The sequence below is a fragment of the Schistocerca gregaria genome, chromosome 11 (genome assembly GCF_023897955.1).
Source record: "Schistocerca gregaria isolate iqSchGreg1 chromosome 11, iqSchGreg1.2, whole genome shotgun sequence".
NCBI classification, from domain to species: Eukaryota; Metazoa; Arthropoda; class Insecta; order Orthoptera; family Acrididae; genus Schistocerca; species Schistocerca gregaria.
In genome coordinates, this window is record NC_064930.1 from 91,285,640 (window position 1) to 91,308,347 (window position 22,708).

At 40.8% G+C, this 22,708-nt stretch overlaps 1 protein-coding gene across 2 annotated transcripts in view; it reads left to right on the forward strand.

Moving 5' to 3' along the window:
* LOC126294948 (ankyrin repeat and protein kinase domain-containing protein 1-like) overlaps window positions 1-22,708 on the forward strand; it is a 92,366-nt gene that overhangs the window by 27,321 nt on the left and 42,337 nt on the right. For both annotated transcript variants that reach the window (XM_049987162.1, XM_049987163.1), the window contains exon 2: window positions 10,987-11,155. In XM_049987162.1, the coding sequence (XP_049843119.1) occupies window positions 11,065-11,155 (91 nt within the window). In that variant the 5' untranslated portion in view covers window positions 10,987-11,064. The remainder of the gene's footprint in view (window positions 1-10,986; window positions 11,156-22,708) is intronic.

Sequence of the window (22,708 nt, forward strand, 5' to 3'; positions counted from 1 at the left end):
CTACAACGTGCTGACATGAGGAAAGTTTCCAACTGATTTCTCATACGTAAACAGCAGGTGACCGGCGTTGCCTGGTGAAACGTTGTTGTGATGCCTCGTGAAAGGAGGAAAATTCGTACCATCACGTTTCCGACTTTGATAAAGGTCGGATTGAACCCTATCGCGATTGCGGTTTATCGGTTCGCGACACTGCTGTTCGCGTTGGTCGAGATCCAGAGACTGTTAGCAGAATATGTACACGGTGGGTTGAGGAGGGTAATACGGAACGCCGTGCTGCATACCAACGGCCTGGTATCACTAGCAGTCGAGATGACAGGCATGTTATCCGCATGGCTGTAACGGATCGTGCAGCCACGTCTCGAGCCCTCAGTCAACAAATGGAGACGTTTGCAAGACAACAACCATATGCACGAACTGTTGGACGACGTTTGCAGCTGCATGGACTATTAGCTCGGAGACTGTGGCTGTGGTTACCCTTGACGCTGCATCACAGACAGGAGTGACTGTGATGGTGTACTCGACGACGAACCTGGGTGCACGAATGGCAAAACGTCATTTTTTCGGTCTGTTTACAGCATGATCGTGGTCGCATCCATGTTTGACGACATCGCTGTGAACGCACATTGGAAGCGTGTATTCGTCATTGGCATACCGGCGAATCACCCGGCATGATGGTATGGGGTGTCATTGGTTACACGTCTCGGTCACCTCTTGTTCTCATTGACCGCCTTTTGAACAGTGGACGTTACATTTCAGATGTGTTACGACCCATGGCTCTACCCTTCATTCAATCCCTGCGATACCCAACATTTCAGCAGGATAATGCACGACCGCATGTTACAGGTCCTGTACGGGCATTTCTGGATACACGAAATTTTCGACTTCTGCCCTGGCCAGCACATTCTCCAGATTTCTCACCAATTCAAAACGTCTTTTCAATGGTGGTCGAGCAACTGACTCGTCACAATACGCCAGCCCGTACTCTTGATGAACTGTGGCCGTCCGCGGGGGCCGTGTGGTTCTGGCGCTGCAGTCCGGAACCGCGGGGCTGCTACGGCCACAGGTTCGAATCCTGCCTCGGGCATGGGTGTGTGTGATGTACTTAGGTTTGTTAGGTTTAAGTAGTTCTAAGTTTTAGGAGACTTATAACCTAAGATGTTGAGTCCCATAGTGCTCAGAGCCATTTGAATCATTTTGATGCACTGTGTGCTGCGCAATTCATCCCAGCTATACAGGGTGGTCCATTGATAGTGACTACGAAATAGGCATCAAACGAAAAAACTACAAAAAACGAAACTCTTCTAGCTTGAAGGGGAACACCAGATGGCGCTATGGCTGGCCCGTTAGATGGCGCTGCCATAGGTCAAATGAATATCAACTGCGTTTTTTTTATATAGGAACCCCAATTTTTTATTACATATTCGTGTAGTACGTAAAGAAATATGAATTAGTGGGACGACTTTTTTCGCCTTCTGATAGATGGCACTCTAATAGTCACAAACGTATAAGTACGTGGTATCACCCAACATTCCGGCAGTGCGAACGGTATTTGCTTCATGGTACATTACCCGTGTTGAAATGGACCGTTTGCCAATTGTGAAAAGGTCTATATCGTGTTGATGTATGCTGCTCTGTATCCTGGACGACATCATCCAAGTGTCCGGACCGTTCGCCGGATAGTTACGTTATTTAAGGAAACAGGAAGTGTTCAGCCATATGTGAAACGTCACCCACGACCTGCAACAAACGATGATGCCCAAGTAGGTGTTTTAGCTGCTGTCTCAGCTAATCCAGACATCAGTAGTACACAAATTGTGCGAGAATCGGGAATCTCAAAAACGTCGGTATTGAGAATGCTACATCAACATCGACTGCACCCGTACCATATTTCTGTGCACCAGGAATTGAATGGCGACTACTTTGAAGGTCGTGTACAGTTCTGCCACTGGGCACAAGAGAAATTACGGGACCATGATAGATTTTTTTCATGAGTTCTATTTAGCGACAAAGTGTCATTCACCAACAACGGTAACGTAAACCGGCATAATATGCACTACTGGGCAACGGAAAATTCACGACGGCTGCGACAAGTGGAACATCAGCGACCTTGGCGGGTTAACGTATGGTGCGGCATATTGGGAGGAAGGATACTTGGCCCCCATTTTATCGACGCCAATGTAAATGGTGCAATGTATGCTCACTTCCTACGTAATGTTCTACCGATGTTACTACAAGATGTTTTACTGTATGACAGAATGGCGATGTACTTCCAACATGATGGATGACCGGCAGACAGCTCGCCTGCGGTTGAAGCGGTATTGAATAGCATATTTCGTCACAGGTGGATTGGTCGTCGAAGCACCATACCGTGGCCCGCACGTTCACCGGATCTGACGTCTCCGGATTTCCTTCTGTGGGGAAAGCTGAAGGAAATTTGCTATCGTGATCCACCGACAATGCCTGACAACATGCGTCAGCGCATTGTCAATCCATGTGCGAACATTATGGAAGGGGAACCACTCTCTGTTGAGAGGAATGTCGTTACACGTACTGCCAAATGCATTCAGGTTGACGACATCATTTTGAGCATTTATTGCATTAATGTGGTATTTACAGGTAATCAAACTGTAACAGCATGCGTTCTCAGAAATGATAAGTTCGCAAAGGTACATGTATCAGATTGGAACAACCGAAGTAAAATGTTCAAACGTACCTACGGTCTGTATTTTAATTCAAAGAACCTACCCGTTACCCCCGTTACCAACTGTTCATCTGAAATTGTGTGCCAGATGTTTGTGACTATTACAGCGCCATCTATCAGAAAGCGAAAAAAGTGGTCCAACTAAAACATTCATATTCCTTTACGTACTACACGAATATGTAATAAAAATGGGGGTTCCTATTAAAAAAAAGAAAAACGCAGTTGTTATCTGTTTGACCTATGACAGCGCCATCTAACGGGCCAACCATAGCGCCATCTGGTTTCTCCCCTCAAGCTAGATGGCTTTCGTTTTTTGTAGTTCCTTTTCGTTTGGTGCTTATTTCGTGAGATATTTGGCCCGGTCACGATCAATGGACTACCATGTATATCTTCCTAACCCATCTGGAAGGTAAATGGGAACGTTATACCGTCCGTCTCACTGAATCATGATGAAATGTGTATTGGCGCTGTCTGCCTCTTTATCACCGTATTTTTGTCGACAGAAGAAAGCTGTCATTGATGACGACGTCAGCGCCTTTTTCTGGTTGTACGCCTTTGTGTACCATGTTTGTCCTTTACTTATATTGCGCCGTTCATCAAATGGTGTTAAACACTTTTGCGAAAAAGGGAATTACTTTTTCATCTCTTCCATGAATTTTACAACTTTGCCTCTTCGCGGTCGGTGACACTGCTAAGCTGCATGAAGAAATGATCTAGCAAAACGCTGAAGTAAAAGTTAACCCACGCACTAATTTGAAACCAAAACAATTGCCACTGCCCACACTTTTTCATCATGAATGAGAGTGCCACACACTGTTTCCTTCACACTTACTTTGCACAAGTCGACCGCAAACTATTGAGCACACGCACGCATATAGACGCTTCGTCGTGAAGTTGATCCATACCTCCTGCGATATACACAAATAGAAAGGATTAGTGCACGTAGACTGGGAATTTAACAGCTATACGAACGAGGAACGCGCTAGGCACTTTGCGGGACTATTTCATTAATTATTCCTCTACTGTGGGACGACATGACTGAATCCGCTACGTTTGTCTGCCTCACCTTTAGCGAATGTTCTACCGGAGATTCTCTTATACGCAACACCCTATGCGATCAAAAGTATCTAGACACCCCAAAAACAGCCGGCCGGTGTGGCCGTGCGTTCTACACGCTTCAGTCCGGAACCGCGCGACCACTACGGTCGCAGGTTCGAATCCTGCCTTGGGCATGGATGTGAGTGATGTCCTTAGGTTAGTTAGGTTTAAGTAGTTCTAAGTTCTAGGGGACTGATGGCCACAGATGTAAAGTCCCATAGTGCTCAGAGACATTTGAACCATTTTTGATTTCGGGGTGTGGGTATGGCGAATGCCCAGACCATCATCTGCCAGCGTGTGTAGTGCCAACAGTAAAATTCAGAGGCGGTAGTGTTTCGGTGTGGTCGTGCTTTTGATGGAGTGGACTTGCACTCCTGGCTGTTTTCCGAGGGACTATCACAGCAAGGGCCTACACTGATGTTTTAAGCACGTTCTTGCTTGCCACTGTGGAAGAGCAATTCGGGGATGGCGATTGCATCTTTCAACACGGTCGAGCACCTGTTCATAATACATGTCCTGTGGGGCAGTGGTTACAGGACAATAACATCCCAGTACTGGACTGGCCAGCACAGAATCCTGACCTGATTCCTATTGAAATCTTTGTGATGTTTTGGAACGCTGATTTCGAGACAGGCCTCACTGACCGACATCGATACCGGTCCTGAGTGCAGCACACCGTGAAGAATGGTCTGCCACTCCCCAAGAAAGTTCCCAGCACCTGATTGAACATGTGCCAGCGAGAGTGGAAGGTGTCATCAGCGGTAACAGTCGGTTGGGTTGGGTTGTTTGGGGTAGGAGACCAGACAGCGAGGTCATCAGTCTCATCGGATTAGGGAAGGAAGTCGACCGTGCCCTTTGAGTGGAACGATCCCGGCATTTGCCTGGAGTGATTGAGGGAAATCACGAAAAACCTAAATCAGGATGGCCGGACGCGGGATTGAACCGTCGTCCTCCCGAATGCGAGTCCAGTGTGCTAACCACTGCGCCACCTCGCTCGGGTGGTAACAGTGGGCCAACACCATATTGAATTTTAGAATTACCAATGGAGCGTTGTCCGGATACTTTTGATCACATAGTGTAGTTTGAAACGATGTTTCGAACCCTGGGTAATAAACTAACAATAGCTTCCGCTTTTAAACGCCATGTTTGTCTCGGAATCATAACTTGCCCCTGTCAAGCCTGCTATTACTGTGCATTCCTCTGTGGGGTACGTATCGTACACAGAATAATACAGTCAAACCGCGTTCCTTTCAAGAAGTTGCTATCACCAAGTTTAAACAATCTGTTTCGGTTATGGACATCGAGAGGAACGATAACCCCTGCAGGGGCACCAACACTTCTTCATGACAGTAGTGTGAAAACATTTTCCCATATACTATGTGAATGAAAAATTTTCAGGATATTGTTACTTGCTCATCATATTTTCCTCTTGGTTTCTACAGTGCACTTTCTGTAAATGGTCAGTGTTACAAACATTAACAAGTTAAAAGTGTACCTATATAAAAACCTGTTTTCACATTCCCCAGGTTTTGCATTTTCCCGCCATTTCCGTTATTTCCTGTTGGCCGATCATAAGCGTTGTTCTGTCGGTTGATTCCTTTCTTGCCGGCCGCGGTGGTCTCGCGGTGAATGCGCTCAGTCCGGAACCGCGCGACTGCTACGGTCGCAGGTTCGAATCCTGCCTCCAGCATGGATGTGTGTGATGTCCTTAGGTTATTTAGGTTTAAGTAGTTCTAAGTTCTAGGGGATTGATGACCAAAGATGTTAAGTCAGATAGTGCTCAGAGCCATTTGAACCATTTTTTTGATGGCTTTCTTGCGGTTCAAAATTTCGTGTGAATAATATTTCCCGTATCTTTTGGTTTTGAACCACTACTAGAAGATCCAGAATAGAATGTAAAATCGATTTCTGTATTAAATACATCGTGTTCCCGCTCATTCAGAAACCGTAGGGAATTGCATGAAAGAAAACCGTAAAGACTGTTTGTTTGGGGGCGCTCAAATGGCTCTGAGCGCTATGGGACTCCGCATCTGAGGTCATCAGTCCTCTAGACTTAGAACTGTTTAAACCTAACTAATGTAAGGACACATCCATGCCCGAGTCAGGATTCGAACCTGTGACCGTAACAGCAGCGCGGTTCCGGAATGAAGCGCCTAGAACTGCTAGGCCACAGTGGCCGGCTGCGGGTGCTTAAGCGTCTGGTCATCAGCTCTCGTACAAATTACCAGTTTTTACATGGTCCAATCTACCCAATGTTACGAATGATACAAGATGACAACACAAACAGCCAGTCTCTGGACAGAGAAAATTCCAAACGCGGGCGGAAATCGAACGTGGTACCCTGTGCTGCAGAGGCAGCAACGCTTGCCACTACACCACCAACAGCTAACTTTGGATTTAAATTGTGTTGAGCTCTAGGAGATATATAGGTGACTTTCTCTGGGACAAAAAAATGGCTCTGAGCACTATGGGACTTAACTACTCTGGTCATCAGTCCCCTAGAACTTAGAACTGCTTAAACCTAACTAACCTAAGGACATCACACACATCCATGCCCGAGGCAGGATTCGAACCTACGTCCGTAGCAGTTGAGCGGTTCCGGACTGCGCGCCTAGAACCGCTAGACCACCGCGGCCGGCTCTCTGGGACACTTGAAAATGACTCTGCAATGTATCATCAACTGACTGCACTTTAAACACCAACAAATCGTCAAAAACAGCATCTGCATTTGTGTTCCGTCTTAAAAGCAAATCGTGTAATGCACAATACAATACGTAAAAACGACTAATTTTAATTTCGCATTATTAGTTTTTTACTAATTACGGGAGATCCACACTGACGAGGTTTTCTACTCCCTTATGCAGGTTGCTTCCGTAAGAGCGTGCAAAAATATAACAGGACATAGAGAATGCTCCACTGAATGATTTTAGGTAGGGAACTTGGGATCGGAGAAGCCAGTTTAAGGAGATATGGAAGTAAACTTGTCTCTCACCTTGTCTAGTATTACTGTTTTCCCAGCTTATTTACAACTTACATACGTACAAATTTATACATACTGTATTGTTTATTTACATGTACATCCTGTATTTCGTGCAAGGAAAAAAGGACGAGCCTGATTACTGATGCAGGTTTTCTTTACTTTAATTATCCATAAGGTTCTCTGTTGCATTGTATTACATTGTCTCACGACATAACATGCTGTAAATCATCCAACCATTCGATGCTCAGTGCTATTCAGAACTGTACAGAGCAATACGATGGAGCAGAACTGGTACAGTTACGTAGAAGTAACTGACACGCGCCTTGTGCATGGGGAAGTACGTCGCAATACTCTCGTTGTTCAAAGACTGTACGAGGAACGATTTCCCAACAGCCATCATCTGTCGCGACGAGTGTTTACTTCTGACGACCAGCGAATGCAGGAGACTGGCTCATTGGAATGAAGGAACGACAGACCTGGCAACATGAGGTTCACCGACACACCCTACTGGTCGGCCGCGGTGGCCGAGCGGTTCTAGGCGCTTCACTCTGGAACCGCGCGACTGCTACGGCCGCAGGTTCGAATCCTACCTCGGGCATGCATATGTGTAATATCCTTAGTTATGTTTAAGTAGTTCTAAGTTCTAGGAGACTGATGACCTGAGCTGTTAAGTCCCATAGTTCTCAGAGCCATTTGAACACACCCTACTCTGAAGAGGGGGTGCTGGAGCGCATTGCAGCGGACCCCGCTACGAGTAATCGCGAGATCGGCTCTGCACATACTAACGTGTGGCGAGTACGACACAAACAACAAGTACATTAGTATCACTCACACTGTGCCCATGCAATGCTTTTGGCTGACTCTGAGTGGTCTAAGGCACTGCAGTCATGGACTGTGCGGCTGGTCCTGGCACAGGTTTGAGTCCTCCCTCGCGCATGGGTGTGTGTGTTTGTCCTTAGGACAATTTAGGTTAAATAGTAAGCTTAGGGACTGATGACCCTAGCAGTTAAGTCCAATAAGATTTCACACACATTTTAACATTTTGCTGACTTTGCAGCAAGGGCCTCATTGTATCAGTGGTTGCTCGCCAGTGGATTGATCGACCAGACTTCCTCCAAAACGTGCCGTCTACTGGCGAGGCCTCATTGGATCGAGATGCTGTTTTGAGCAGCAGGAATAGCCATGTGCGGGATGAGGAAAACCCTCATGCTGTAGTAGAGTCACACTATCAAATACGTTTCACTGTAGAAATGTGGGCTGGCACTGTAGGCAGCTGTCTTATTTGAGCCGTCTTCTACCTGGCCATCTGAATGGCTACCTGTACTTGGGGTTCGTGCAAAGAGTTCTACCTGAGTTGTTGGAGAACGTGCCCTTGGCTGTTGGTGAGAGGACGTGCATACAACATGACGGTACGCCACCCCGCTTCAGTGGGGATGTCAGCGATCACCTCAGTGCTGTATTTCCTCGTCGCAGGATTGGAAGGGGAGGTGCTATTCCATGGCCTGCGAGATCACATGACCTGAATCCCCTTGATTATTTTCTGTGGGAATTCGTAAAGTCACTTGTGTATGGGTCCCCAGTGGATAGGGGGACGAAATTAGTTGCCTGAATTGTAGCTGCCTGTGATGTGACTCGAAACACAACAGGGATATTTGTCACATTGCGTCAGAATCTCGTTCACCGTAGACACGCTTGCACTGCTGGTATTTGTGTTAACTAATGTTGAGCCGTGGTAAAATTTGCTGTTTGAAGAGCGCGCCGCAGCGTGTAGTGTAAAGCAGTCGCCCTCCGTTTCTGGCGGTGGCGCCGCTGTGGAAATCGCAGCTTTGGTGTCTCCCTCTGGTGGGAAAGGGGAAAAGGTTGGCGGTTCACGTCCATTTAAGGGCCGCTATGAGCACGTTAGTCGAGCAGTGGGACAGTCGGAGTGAGTCTGGGTCAGTCACTCATCACCAGTTGCTAGGACTCGTTAGCGCCAGGATTTCACCCGGAACAAGTCGCGCTCACTCACCCCCGGTTTTCCTTGTCTTTGTTCCGCGCCTGGCCATCGTTTCAGTTGACCCACGTGGTTTACCGCGTTCGGCTGCATTTGGAGTGAATGTTAAATTAATATCTTGCTAGGTCTTACATTTTGCCAGATAGTTAAAAGACACTTTACGAAAACCGTGCACAATTGGCCTCGGCTCTGCCAGGTACTTCCACAGCAATGTAGCACTGAATTCTTTAAATGCAAGAACCCAGTATTCAGTTGAATAGCCTATGAAGAAACATACTTCTATGTGAGCACCCAAGGCTACAACAGGAAAAATCTACCCTCCAGTATACTTGACACTTAAGTTGCAGAACTCAGACAGTACATGTGAAACAAGCACCAATGTTCACTATACTTCCAGATGGCATCAAAATTGCTTTGTGTTTGCTAGATCGATCCAAGCTGTTTTTGCAAGTTATTCACTGAATAGTGTTGCCGAAACGTTTTACGGGTGGGAGAAGAACTAGGACAGCACGAGGGACGTTTTATAGCCGTGAAACACTGCAGCATTTATTTCCTCCATAACTGCTCTATGACAAACATACACATCATCATTATTATTTTTTAAAAATGGTTTGAATTACATTTACGAAATTAATAAATCTTTTGGTTAAGAACAGGCAGGACAAAGAATAACGACAGATTATTTTCCTGACACGTTTGCAACAGCACATAGGACACTAATCACACGGAAACAGTCAATTCTTCATAACCTCGTTTATAATGCGCAGCCATGACACTGGAAGAAGTTGCAAGTTAAAATTCACCCATTACCAATGGAAATACTAACGAAATATGGCATACAAGCAAATATGTTACTGCTTTCATTAGGCAGTCCTACTTTATGGCATTCTCATATTCTTTAATCGCGAGCTACTATGAGGGCTTACATAAGCAAACCGACTTTCACTTATTTCTATATAACGTTGATTTTAGACACCAGAGTGAGTCGACTGCATCCGTGGCTTTACTACCGACATGACAGATTCAAGACCATTGTTTTCGCACTGTATGTTTGCTCTGCTGTTTCCCTCAAACGTTAGTTAATGAAAATTTGTCCTTATTGCCCTTGAATAACATCACGTTATCTTTTGTTCTCTGTTGCTGGCGATGCTTTCAATTAGAGAATTTGGTGCTGTGGCTGGTGCGGCATGACCCAGCTCGTGGTGTTCTGTGCTCTTCCTGCACACCACCGTTGAACCGCAGAAGTACTTTCTCCCACATGAGCAGCAGTTTCCTGGATGGATGCATCTTTTTCCTCTCATGCCAATAATGCGCCCTCTTTCACATTCACCGACCACGCATACGTGTGAAAGGCGTCCTGCACGTCTGTTCAACTCACACTGATCCATTACCTTCCATTTGTAGCGACAACGAAAGCCACAGGCCCATTTTGCCCCATCGATGATGGCCTTGTAGCCGTGGGCGAATATGGTTCAAATGCTAATAATTTCTGCAGAACATATAATACACACATGTCCTGTGAATATGAACGTCCACAGTGTTCGGTTGTTTTCTGTAGATGAATGTACATTGCATCTTTTATAATATTCAAAACCACAAACATTCGTAACTTTCGTAAATATATCAGTAAAATTCTAAGTTATGTTGCAATGCGCTTGTCTCACCGCCACGATGTCTGTAGTGCTGTTGGTTTCCTTGTAGTATATTTAAGAGATTTCAATAGTCAGCACCCAGTAGCCATCATCACCTTGTTGGACCGTAATCCTCTCCCCCCCCCCCCCCCTCACTCTCTCTGTCCTTAGATGACAGACCCGTTTAACCTTCTTATACCATTGCTGCGGTCAAGACAAACCTCATCATACTCTCCCATTCCGCAAAACGAAAGCTCTTAATGCCATATATACAGTTTCATTTGAAAAACGCGAAGTTTACACTGTTATCTCTGCAATAAATATATAGACGTGACGAAAGTTTGCAAGTCGTTTATATAGTACTGTGAAAGAAACAGGTTCCTAAACAATGTGTCTGAAATGATTTGGGAAGTGTTTGACGTACATATTTTAAATGAATCACTTAGTAAACAGCATACTGGCAAAAGAAAGTGATATTAATTTGTAAACTAATCTAACACAAGTCGGACTAAAACATTAATTTTCTGTAAATATTCTGGAAAGAAAATCAGTTTCTTAACTATATTTATTGACAAAATTACAGGTTGCTCAGCGGTCTGCAAGTTTGTAGAAGGTATTTTAAGGGAAAAGTTATAAATCTGGCCTGACACCTTTGTATTGAATGATGCTCTGCAGAAGCATTACTTGGTTCATCTGCATTTTTGTGACTGTGGTCATGGCTGCTGCGTGCGGTGATCCACATTCTATTAAAGGTAAATATACAAATATTTGTTTCACTTGACGTTGGTCTGAATATGTGAATGAGTAACAATTTTATTGATAATAATGAAATACGTGTTTAATTTTATTTTTGACTTTTGTACGAATTTTCTTTTAAGATTCCGTGACAGTTCAGATTACTATTTCTTTCCATTACTCCTAGATATATAGGTGCTGTCTTGTCTCGCCGTCGTAGGCTTATTTGGAGATTTAGTAACTGCTCTGGTTCCCAGTTGAATCATATTATTATTATGAACGAACTCAGCAACAAAGCTGCGTATCGGTACATCAGAGCCTTTGGTATCATAGAGTATACCGGCTGGAATCATCTTATGTCGTCTGCTGCGGATATGTACTACACATTACGGCAGCAACATCTTAGCACGTCTGTAGAATGTATCAGCACCATTTTCAAAAAGATTAACTTGTACAGTGTACTTCATTATAACAAATGAGCAGACAACAGTTGAACAGCCCGCTGTATGCTGTACATCAAGTTGAAAACTGTGTCAACATGACAGCAGTACCTTCGTAATTTATACAGTGACTACATAATAGGTTACTTACATGCTCAGTAGTTTCGTGACAAACATTTAGGTTCAGTGGGGCATTGTTTCAGACAAACAGCACACTTTTGTTTAACATCTCCTTTCGTCAGTGACAGGCTTTTTCAGTCTGTGGTCGATGCCATTATTTTACCTGAAGCGTACATTTGATTTCATATACCGTATGGTGTCTTAGAACAATCCGCGTGAAAATAGCTATGAATTATGTTGCATTGCTAAGTATTCCCAATGCCAAGGTAATTTTGCTAATATTCTAATCACTTTGATCTCTACATCAAAAATTATTCGAGACAGAGAAAAGCCAATGTGCTATGAAACTAAATTTTAACTAAAATATAGTCTTACTGGAATTACACAGCCACAAAATGCAGCTAAAGGACTGGCTGGTCGATAACGACAGGAAGAAAAAAAACAAAAACCCATATTTTTGGCTCCTTCCATTGCCAAGACGGTCTTATTGCCTCTTTATTTTATGATTTGAGTCAACACCCAGGTATTCTGTGCTATTTACGATCTCTAACTATTTTTTAACAGTTCATAGTAATGTATAAATTCTTCTCCATTTCTATGGCTACAATGAAACTGGGTATAGTGGATCTTAGGTTGCTTGAAAGGGAGTTTATGGTAAAAAAATGATGGCGAAGGAGGAAGGGCGTTGCTGGTTTCTGTAGCTGGTAAATTTTTAGCCTTCCTGTTGGTGTAATCTGAAAGCAATAGTTTAATTTACACATAGCTAATGTCGCTGTGAACTCGTTGTTGCCATAAAAAGGGTTACAGGACTGAATAGGAAATTTGCAGCTCCTTAACATGATGCCAGATTTACTTATATTCAATGCGACAGGATTATGGTGGTTAGTTAATCAGCCACGAAGCTGTAGTACTGAGCATTTGCTAATAGGAGACTGTGAACTACCTTTAGCCTTGAGTCAGATCAGTCACTACCTACTGTAAAGTACTTCATATTTATACACTCTAAGGTATATTCACATATATGTAGTTGGGGACATATTTCTTAATGCCGAGTCCGTTTTTGTTATTAATTGTAAAAACATTCAACATATTTGATTATCATTCTATGAATTAATTACTCAAAATATTTCAAAAATCTGGGAAGACGTTGAAAGAGTAAGTAGTTGTCCACCTTTATGTCATCCAGTTACTTTCTCAGGGATTTTGAGTGGGGTATATTTTTTCGAAGAGGTGTATTCAACTGTATTGGAGATATGACTCAGTTAATTCCTCTAGAGTAGATTTTCAGTTCATTACTTCATTTATTCCTGTTCCATACGATGGTTACATCACAAAGGCGTGATGGTCATACTGAGTTGGACCACAGTTAGAGGCGATTGATGTCATGATAATGATTGAGAATGAGGAGATGGAGAATACATACTGCAAGATTTGATACCAGTGGCAGTCGAAAAGTCTCGCATGCCTAATTTTTGTGGGCCATTAGCCTTTTGTCTGATTTTGTAACACTCAGCACGACTTCCACAGCTATGCCAACATCTTTAACTTGGAGTAACACATACTCAATTATTTCTTAGATACTTTTCGATGTCTGTCATCCCGTAAAGCTTTTATATTATAAACTTCCTACAGTACCACAAAAGTTTTTCCCTGATGTCTTCAAACATCTCCTATTATCTAGTTCCTTCGTGTTGTAATTTTCCACACATTACTTTCCTCGTATTTCTGTGGAGAACCATCACACTTCTTATTGTATCAGTCCATCTAATTTTCGATATCCTTTTACAGTACTATGTCTATATATTTTCTCTTCTTCTCTTTTCCCAAAGTCTATGATGACTTTTAATTCAATTTAATGCTCCTGACGTTACTTATAAGAAATTTCTTCCTCATGTTTGATATTAAAACACTTCCAGAATGAGGTTTTCCATTGTACCGGCGTGTGCGCTGACATGAAACTTCCTGGCTGATTTAAACTGTGTGCCAGACCGAGATTTGAACTCGGAACCTTTGAGTTTCATTGGCTAGTGCTCTGCCAACTGAGCTACCCAAGCACTACTCACGACCCGTCCTCACAACTTTAATTCTGCCAGTACCTCGTCTCCTACCTTCCAAACTTAACAGTTTTAATCTGCCAGGAAGTTTCATTTCACCGCAAACTCCACTGCAGAGTGAAAATCTCACTCTGGGAACATCCTCCAGGCTGTGGCTAAGCCATGTCTCCGCAGTATCCATTCTTCCAGGAGGGCTAGTTCTGCAAGGTTCACAGAAGAGATTCTGTGAAGATTGGAAGGTACGGGACGAGGTATTGACAGAATTGAAGCTGTGAGGACCGGTCGTGAGTCGTGCCTGGGTAGCTCAGTTCGTAGAGCACTTGCCTGCGAAAAGCAAGGGTCCGACGTTCGAATCTCTGACAGAAAGTTTCGTTAATACACTTGTTTCAGCTATAAACGCCATCTTTGTCTCTGATAATATACTTCTTATTCCCTTCCTGTTTCGTTTCTTATGCGGATTGTGGCTTTAAAAAAAAAGGGGGTTCCTTCACTTAGTTCATTATGTTGGCCCCAATTTTTATGTTAATTTTGTCACTAATCTCACATATGCTACTCTTCATTATGTTTGTTTCTTCTTTATATTGTCAGCGAATATTCTGCATTCTTAGACGCTTCATTACTTTCTACAGGCCTTCCAATTATTTGCAACTTTCACGTATACCAATGGCATCACCGAATTTCACCACTAATATCCTTTGGTCCTCATACTTCTTCCCACTCCTGAACCTTTATTTAATTTCTGTAGTACGACTTTTACATACTGATTCTGGAGTGGGAGAGAAATATGGCATCATTTCCGTACACCCTCATTGAACTGGAATATTTTCTTTAAGTTGTACTGTTATATAGCTCCATCCTAGATCTTGTATATATTGTTTATTACTCATCTAGCAACAGTCAGCGTTCCTTTGATTTGCTTACTTGATGTTTACTTTACCAACTCTTTTCAAAGACAACACCAATTCCAGTTAAATGATGTATATCCACATCACAAGTCAGCAGTTTACAATTGGGTGTATGGCCGAGAGTTCATATTATCACCTCCAATCTCTTTCTCTACCATTCCACACTCGAACAGCACATAGGGGAAATCTACACTTAAATATTTTTGTGTGAATAATAATTTCTCTACTTTCATTACAGTGATCATCCCACTCTTTATAGATAAATATCAACAAGCTGTTTTCACATTTGGAGAATGGTGGTAACTGAAATTTCGTGTGTTGATCCCGCTATAACGAAAACTGCCTTTGTTGTAATGCCTGGCGCCTCAGTACTGTTTCCTCTTAGTCTGTCTATTTCTTTACCATCTCTGCTAGAATTACAGTGCATTGGAAATTCTTAATGTCTTTATTTCCCTGATCCTTGTCCCAGTATCCCATTGGTTTCCCTTACTGCGTGCTCTGTGTAGAGGCTAAATAATGTGGGCGATGGATTACAACTCTCCTCACTGACTCCATTTCGTGTGTTTCGGCGTACACAACAGCTCTTTGATTTTGGTAAAACCTGTAGTTGATCTTCTACCTACTTTGTTTTGCCCCTACTGCCTTCAGAATTTTAGTAATGTATTCTATTCCACAGTGTCGAAAACTTTTTTTTTTAAAATCCACAAGTGCTTTAGCATTAAGCATAACGTTCTTTAATTCATGTCTTCATATAAATCATAAATCAGTATATCCTGATAGGGTCCTCCGTCTCTCTAGAACCCAAACTCGAGATAGTACTTTGTAACCATGACTTATTAAACTGGTGTTTCGGTAGATATTGCTCCTTTAGACACTGGAATTTTGCATCTATTATATTGTTCCTGGAGTATGTGGTACATCAAAGGAAAACAGATCGAACACTGCTGTTCTGATTGATTCTCCCAGAAATTTTTTCAGTTATTCAACAATGTAGGCTCTTTCAGTGCTCAGTCAAATCCTTTTTGACATTATCATATCTCCCATATCATCATTAGGTACTTTTTCTCTGTTTCCCTTATTTGGTGTTTCAGCTACTTTCCTTTAAAAAGTTCATATATATACAGGGTGCCCAATTATCTTGATTACCCTAAATAACTGTTTGTCCAGACGCAGAAAAGAAACTTTATGTCGATGCAGTGTGTAGGAAGGACAGCCTTTACTGTGTCTCTACTGTACACAACAGTATTTAGAGCGACTAAACTACTGTACTAAATGTATACGTGCATAAGAAAACAGTACTGCAATTACTACACGGGTAACTTACATTCCCATGGATGAGTAGCATTTATACCTTCTCTTCATCTACATCTACATGACTACTGTGCAATTCACATTAACTTCTTGGCAGAGGGTTCATCGAACCACAATCATACTATCTCTCTACTATTCCACTCCCTAACAGCGCGCGGGAAAAACGAACACCTAAACCTTTCTGTTCGAGCTTTGATTTCTCTTATTTTATTTTGATGATCATTCCTACCTATGTAGGTTGGGCTCAACAAAATATTTTCGCATTCGGAATAGAAAGTTGGGGACTGAAATTTCGATGAAAGATCTCGCCGCGACGAAAAACGTCTTTGCTGTAATGACTTCCATCCCAATTCGCGTATCATATCTGCCACACTCTCTCCCCTATTACGTGATAATACAAAACGAGCTGCCCTTTTTTGCACCCTCTCGATGTCCTCCGTCAATCCCACCTGGTAAGGATCCCACACCGCGCAGCAATATTCTAACAGAGGACGAACGAGTGTAGTGTAAGCTGTCTCTTTAGTGGACTTGTTTCATCTGCTAAGTGTCCTGCCAATGAAACGCAACCTTTGGCTCGCCTTCCCGACAATATTATCTATGTGGTCTTTCCAACTGAAGTTGTTCGTAATTTTAACACCCAGGTACTTAGTTGAATTGACAGCCTTGAGAATTGTACTATTTATCGAGTAATCGAATTCCAACGGATTTCTTTTGGAACTCATGTGGATCACCTCACACTTTTCGTTATTTAGCGTCAACTGCCACCTGACACACCATACAGCAATCTTTTCTAAATCGCTTTGCAACTGATACTGGTCTTCGGATGACCTTAGTAGACGGTAAATTACAGCTCATCTGCGAACAAACTAAGAGAACTGCTCAGATTGTCACCCATCTCATTTATATAGATCAGGAACAGCAGAGGTCCCAGGACGCTTCCCTGGGGAACACCTGATATCACTTCAGTTTTACTCGATGATTTGCCTCTATTACTACGAACTGCGACCTTCCTGACAGGAAATCAGCAATCCAGTCACACACCTGAGACAATACCCCATAGGCCCGCAGCTTGATTAGAAGTCGCTTGTGAGTAATGGTGTCAAAAGTTTTCTGGAAATCTAGAAATACCCAATCAACTTGAGATCCACTGTCGATAGCGGCCATTACTTCCTGCGAATAAAGAGCTAGCTGCATTGCACAAGAGCGATGTTTTCTGAAGCCATGCTGATTATGTATCAATCGTTCCCTTCGAGGTGATTCATAATGTTTGAATACAGTATATGCTCCAAAACCCTCCTGCAAACCGACGTCAATGACGTAGGTCTGTAGTTAGATGGATTACTCCTACTACCCTTCTTACACACTGGTGCGACCTGCGCAATTTTCCAATCTGTAGGTACAGATCTATCGGTGAGCGAGCGGTTGTATATGAGTGCTAAGTAGGGAGCTATTATATCAGCGTAATCTGAAAGGAACCTAATCGGTATACAATCTGGACCTGAAGACTGGCCCGTATCAAGCGATTTGAGTTGCTTCCCAACCCCTAAGGTATCTACTTCTAGGAAACTCATGCTAGCAGTTGTTCGTGTTTCAAATTCTGCAATATTCCATTCGTCTTCCCTGATGAAGGAATTTCGGAAAACTGCGTTCAATAACTCCGCTTTAGCGGCACAGTCGTCGATAACAGTACCATCGGTACTGCGCAGCGAAGGTATTGACTGCGTCTTACCGCTTGTGTACTTTACATACGACAAGAATTTCTTCGGATTTTCTACCAAATTTGGAGACAATGTTTCGTTGTGGAACCTATTAAAGGCATCTCGCATCGAAGTCCGTGCCAAATTTCGCGCGTACGTTGGTGTACATTCTCCTCACACAACTTTTCAACTGACGATGTTTGACGGAATGACGGGTCTGCAGTCTACTTATGTTAACATTTGTCCTCTGTGAGCGGCAGCACGTGGATGTGTTCCATTACCCCGAGTATCTCCACTAAGCCCTGGGAGCGCCAAAATCAATATTGGGTTATGTAATTAATAACGTTGTGTTTCAGGGAATGATACACTGTGAAACCTTTTTGGGATAGATCTTGAACAGAGGAAATGAATTACCGAATAGTAAACACAGGGTGCCATTTAAAAAAGTCATACCACTGTTCATAACTTTGTAAAAGACAATGCTTCAACGAAGGCTGATTGATATCCGCCTCACGGCTAAAGAACATTTGCTTGAAACATTTTGTAATTTGAATCTGGACAAACAGTTATTTAGGGTGCTCAAGATAAATGGGCACCCTGTAATATATATACATCTTCCACGTTTTCAACTCATGCTTTCTATGCTTGGTACTGACGTGCTGTCTGAGCTCTTTATTTTCATACAGATGTTCCTCTCTCCAAAGGTACCTTTTAATATCCTAAATGTAGTGTCTGCTTAGTAGGACAGATGGAAGTCAATAATCCTGATGGTAAAACGGAGAATAAACATTTTTCAACAACTGCCGCAAAGAAACAAGATGTAATTACCACTGTTGGGATCCAGGAAATTTTTACAGAATATTCATGGCCTATTGATGTATGCGTATTTAGAAGGACTATTCACCGATTTGAATATGTTTCCATACTTGAATATTGGTGATTGCCTATTCAGATGAAGTAAGCTATTAACAGCACTTGCTGTTCACCTTAGTTATTGTATTTGTTGTGTGGATTACTAGTTGAACCCCAATCTGCTAGATCTTTATTGCAATTACATTTGTGAACAATATAACTGTAGAAAGTTACTGAAGAAAATATTTATTCATTCTCTTTGGTGCTTCTTGTACAAAGGAAAAGTACTGAAACTAAATGGAAATTCCGTAATCGGTATTGTTAATGATTTGCAGCTGATCATGTGTGGTATGAGTTTTACATAGGAAAAACATCATATTGTTGTAATTAACCTGCGATGGTTACCTTTACCAGCTTTAGTTTGTAGTTTGATCTGCCATTTATAGGATAAATTTGTCGGTTCAGGCTCAATTTTCTAAGAGAAGAAATTCAGTTTAGTCTGAACCTACAAATTTATCCTACTGTCCTAGATTTTATATTTGGCTCACTTATTTTCTTATAAGGAAAAAAATTGTTTAAAAAAGTAGCTGAAAATTATTTAGCTGAAAGTATAGTGAAGTGATCATAAAAATTTAATTATTTAATAACAGTAGCTGAAACTAAGTATTTGAAAGTGTATGATGTATTTCAACATTTTTGATTTCCATACACTGATTACAGTTTCCTGGTGTCCATACTTCATATGATAAATTTATTCCCAACCTCCTCTTGCTAGTCTTTGATCTGCATTGGTTCTGAGACCACACAATCGATAGGGTGGTAGATCAGTTTCAAAAGGAAATCCATTAATAAATGTTCCCTTTCACTCTTCCAAAAGAGAAATCTAATCAGATATGGACTTCCTTTTAGACTCTTGATGAGGTCAGTAAATTTCTTTGTTAACATCTGTGTCATGTCAACTTTTTCATTATGATAATTATTATATCCAACTATGTCTTGTCTATGAAATACTGCCAGTCCATCGGTTAATTCTTACACATCATTCCTACAAACACATTCATATGGTTTTTTGTGTACATTTCCTCATTAAGGCTCCACCAAAACTTGACTCTAAATCTGCTTTTAATTACGTGAAATAGACACCAGCTATTACTCTTTTCACACCTTTGTACTGTTAACCATTACTTGATTTTATTTCATTTGGATTATTATCAGAATATACTGGTACAGCATATCAGCATAATTTAATAAATGAACAGTATCAAATTTATCATTCATGTCATCAATATAAATATCTATTTCAGTTAACAGATTTGTTACTCCATCTGTACCTTCATATTCTTATCACCAATAGTTTCTTCATCTCCACTGATTTCAAGTGGCAAAGTGACAACAAATTCAAATGTACCTACTAGTTTAAATGCAAAAACTTTTTCAGTATGATTACTATACTTTAACATTCTTTCTCTTATATTTAGCACATCACCCTGAGCTTGATTAAGTTCTCTCTAGTTTTAATCTCTCCTCCATATTATTTAATTCAGCTTGTAGATTTTATTTCTGTTAATGACCAGCCATGCATAGCAGGGCTATCAACAAACCATTCATAAGGTGGATTTTGGTACAAAGGTAATTTTCTATGATATGGACTCATTTGTTTTTCAACATCTCTATTTTTTAAACACTTTCAGGCTATTATTAGCTAATCTTTCAATTCCTTGTTTTATATCCTCACTTGCATCTATAACATGTTTATCTTCCTTATTACACATTTTATATTCTATTGTAGGTAGTTTCTTTCAAAGCTTGAGCTCTTCCATCAATTCAACTTCTTTCTTTTTCTTTTAGTTTTTCTAAGAAGTTGTGGGTTGTATTTTGCAAACATCTACTAAAGATAAAAATATGAGTTAGATATTTTTAATGTCTTACATTCTTGTTTAACATGTTTAATGTGTTGCCAAAAATATTTGATACTTCTTTTCCTAGTCATGTATAATGTAAGAAACCAAAACTGATCCTCAGTCCAACATTTACTTTAATACTCTTAAAAATTACCAGAACTTAAATCACTACCAACAAACTCTTGGTAAATATAATTTGCATTTATGTCAACCTGTCTAAAAATATGTAAAAACTTTAGATTATCTCTGAGTAATGGTTTAAGTATTTTAGAATACGAGAGCTAAATAAAAACAATCAATTTCTCTGTGCCTACCTCTAGTAAAATATTCTCTAACTACATATTGGTCTTGAAAACTAAAATTATCATGTACTTCAAGTGAATTGTCTAGATATTAATCCAGTGGTGTAATTTCATCCTAGTCCTCAATAAAAGTAGTATTCATCTCATTAATTTTGACTTGATATTTCGGTTGATCTACACATACAAGTGATTTATTTTCTTCCAGTTTAACCATTCTGGAGGTAGAATATAATTGTCAATCATTAATGTACATCTGCCACATTGGCTTGGTCCTATTATTGCATATCAAATAGAATTGTGTATAAGCTCACCTTATTAATTTCCGATTTTTTCTCTGGAATTCTTATTTATGGCCCCCATCAGTTTTCATTTATTTAATAACGGTTTTGCCTATATTAAATGTATTGCTTATTGCATTTGAGTGGTGAGTCATCTCAAAAATGATTCACTCTATGGAGGTATTGCCCTAGTTTATTTCCATTCAACTTTTACAAGTCCAAATATTACATTAAAAATTAATAAACTTTCCTGTGTTTGGGAACAATAGAAATTCCTATTGGTAAATACAGATGGAAGAGCTTGGAAAAATTTAGTCACTCAAACTAGCCTAATATACACATTCAAACAGACGAAATTTTAAGTACAGTTACTACTGAGAGTGACGTTATATTACACGTGGACATAAACTATAGTACTGGATGTGTGCTAGGATTTTGTAACCAAACTATTGAAGCTAATAAAAAATGTTGCTAATTATTCCATTCGAATTAATAAATATAGATGTTAATATAGGTGGTGGAATGTTTATTAAACATACTCACTCTGTTCATCAAAAAACTAATACTGTTGCTTTGTTCAAACTTAACGCTGAATTTAGTGGACCACTAATTCAGAAGCACATTATCCCACATATATTCCATTTTTTGACACCATAAGGAATTTAGGAAACATTGTAAGTGATGAAAAAGATAATTTGTTTGACTTCAAACATGGTGCTCTAACAGTTAATTTAGAACTGGCTTGTAAAATTTTATCCTTATAAAATGAACAAGACCGAGAGCTATCAGTTTTACTCATTTCCTGTGAATGCAGAAAGAAAATATAACCCAACTGTTTCTAATAAGGACACTGAAATTAACATAAATATAAGAGATTAATCGCTTCATCCTATGTATGATCAATTTAAATGTGCATCAGCATTGTTACAGCTGATGGATCAGATTACCAAATATATGACAGAAAATTTAATAATAAGTTGATTGAAAATCATTGGTTCCATAACTGTAAAGAAATAAAATAAGTAATGTCTGGAAAAGAGCATTCTTTTATTACATCATCAGTTTTGTCATCCATAATTCTGGATGGAAATACACTTGATAATACAAACTAAAGAGTAAGGAAAACGAGGTGCTTTTTCCACTAACTATGCCTTGTTGTTTATTTAGAGCTTATAAAGAAATTACATGGGAAGATGAATTGGAGCTGTTCTTCTTAGATGGTTGTAAGTGAAATAAAATACTGTTCCAAAGGAAGAACACTTGAATATTTGAGTACCTATTATTATTATTTATTTATTCATTTCACCATGTAAGGAACACAGAGAACCATTAGTCAGCACTGGTATTCTTATATTTATTGTTCTTCTTTTCCTCCCAAAAACTTCTTCATCCTCTCACTATGGGCCTGTCTTCTTTCTCTTCTACATGCGTTTTTCAATTTCAGATCCTTCTCCATCAGGTTTGTGGTTGTGAACTTATGACAGTCGATTTTTGGTCTATATGCAATGGTGTGGTTTCTAGTGGGTCATTACTGAGTTCTGTGAGGTCATTATGGGTTTCTGTTAGACAGAGTGCCCTGTTTTGGCCAATTCCTTTGATGATAAGGAATATTTTCTTGGCCATTCTAGAGGCGTACATTCTTGCTATATGTCCATAGATTTTCAATCGTCTTTTCCATGTAACCGACATGAAAGTTCAGTTCTTGAGTAC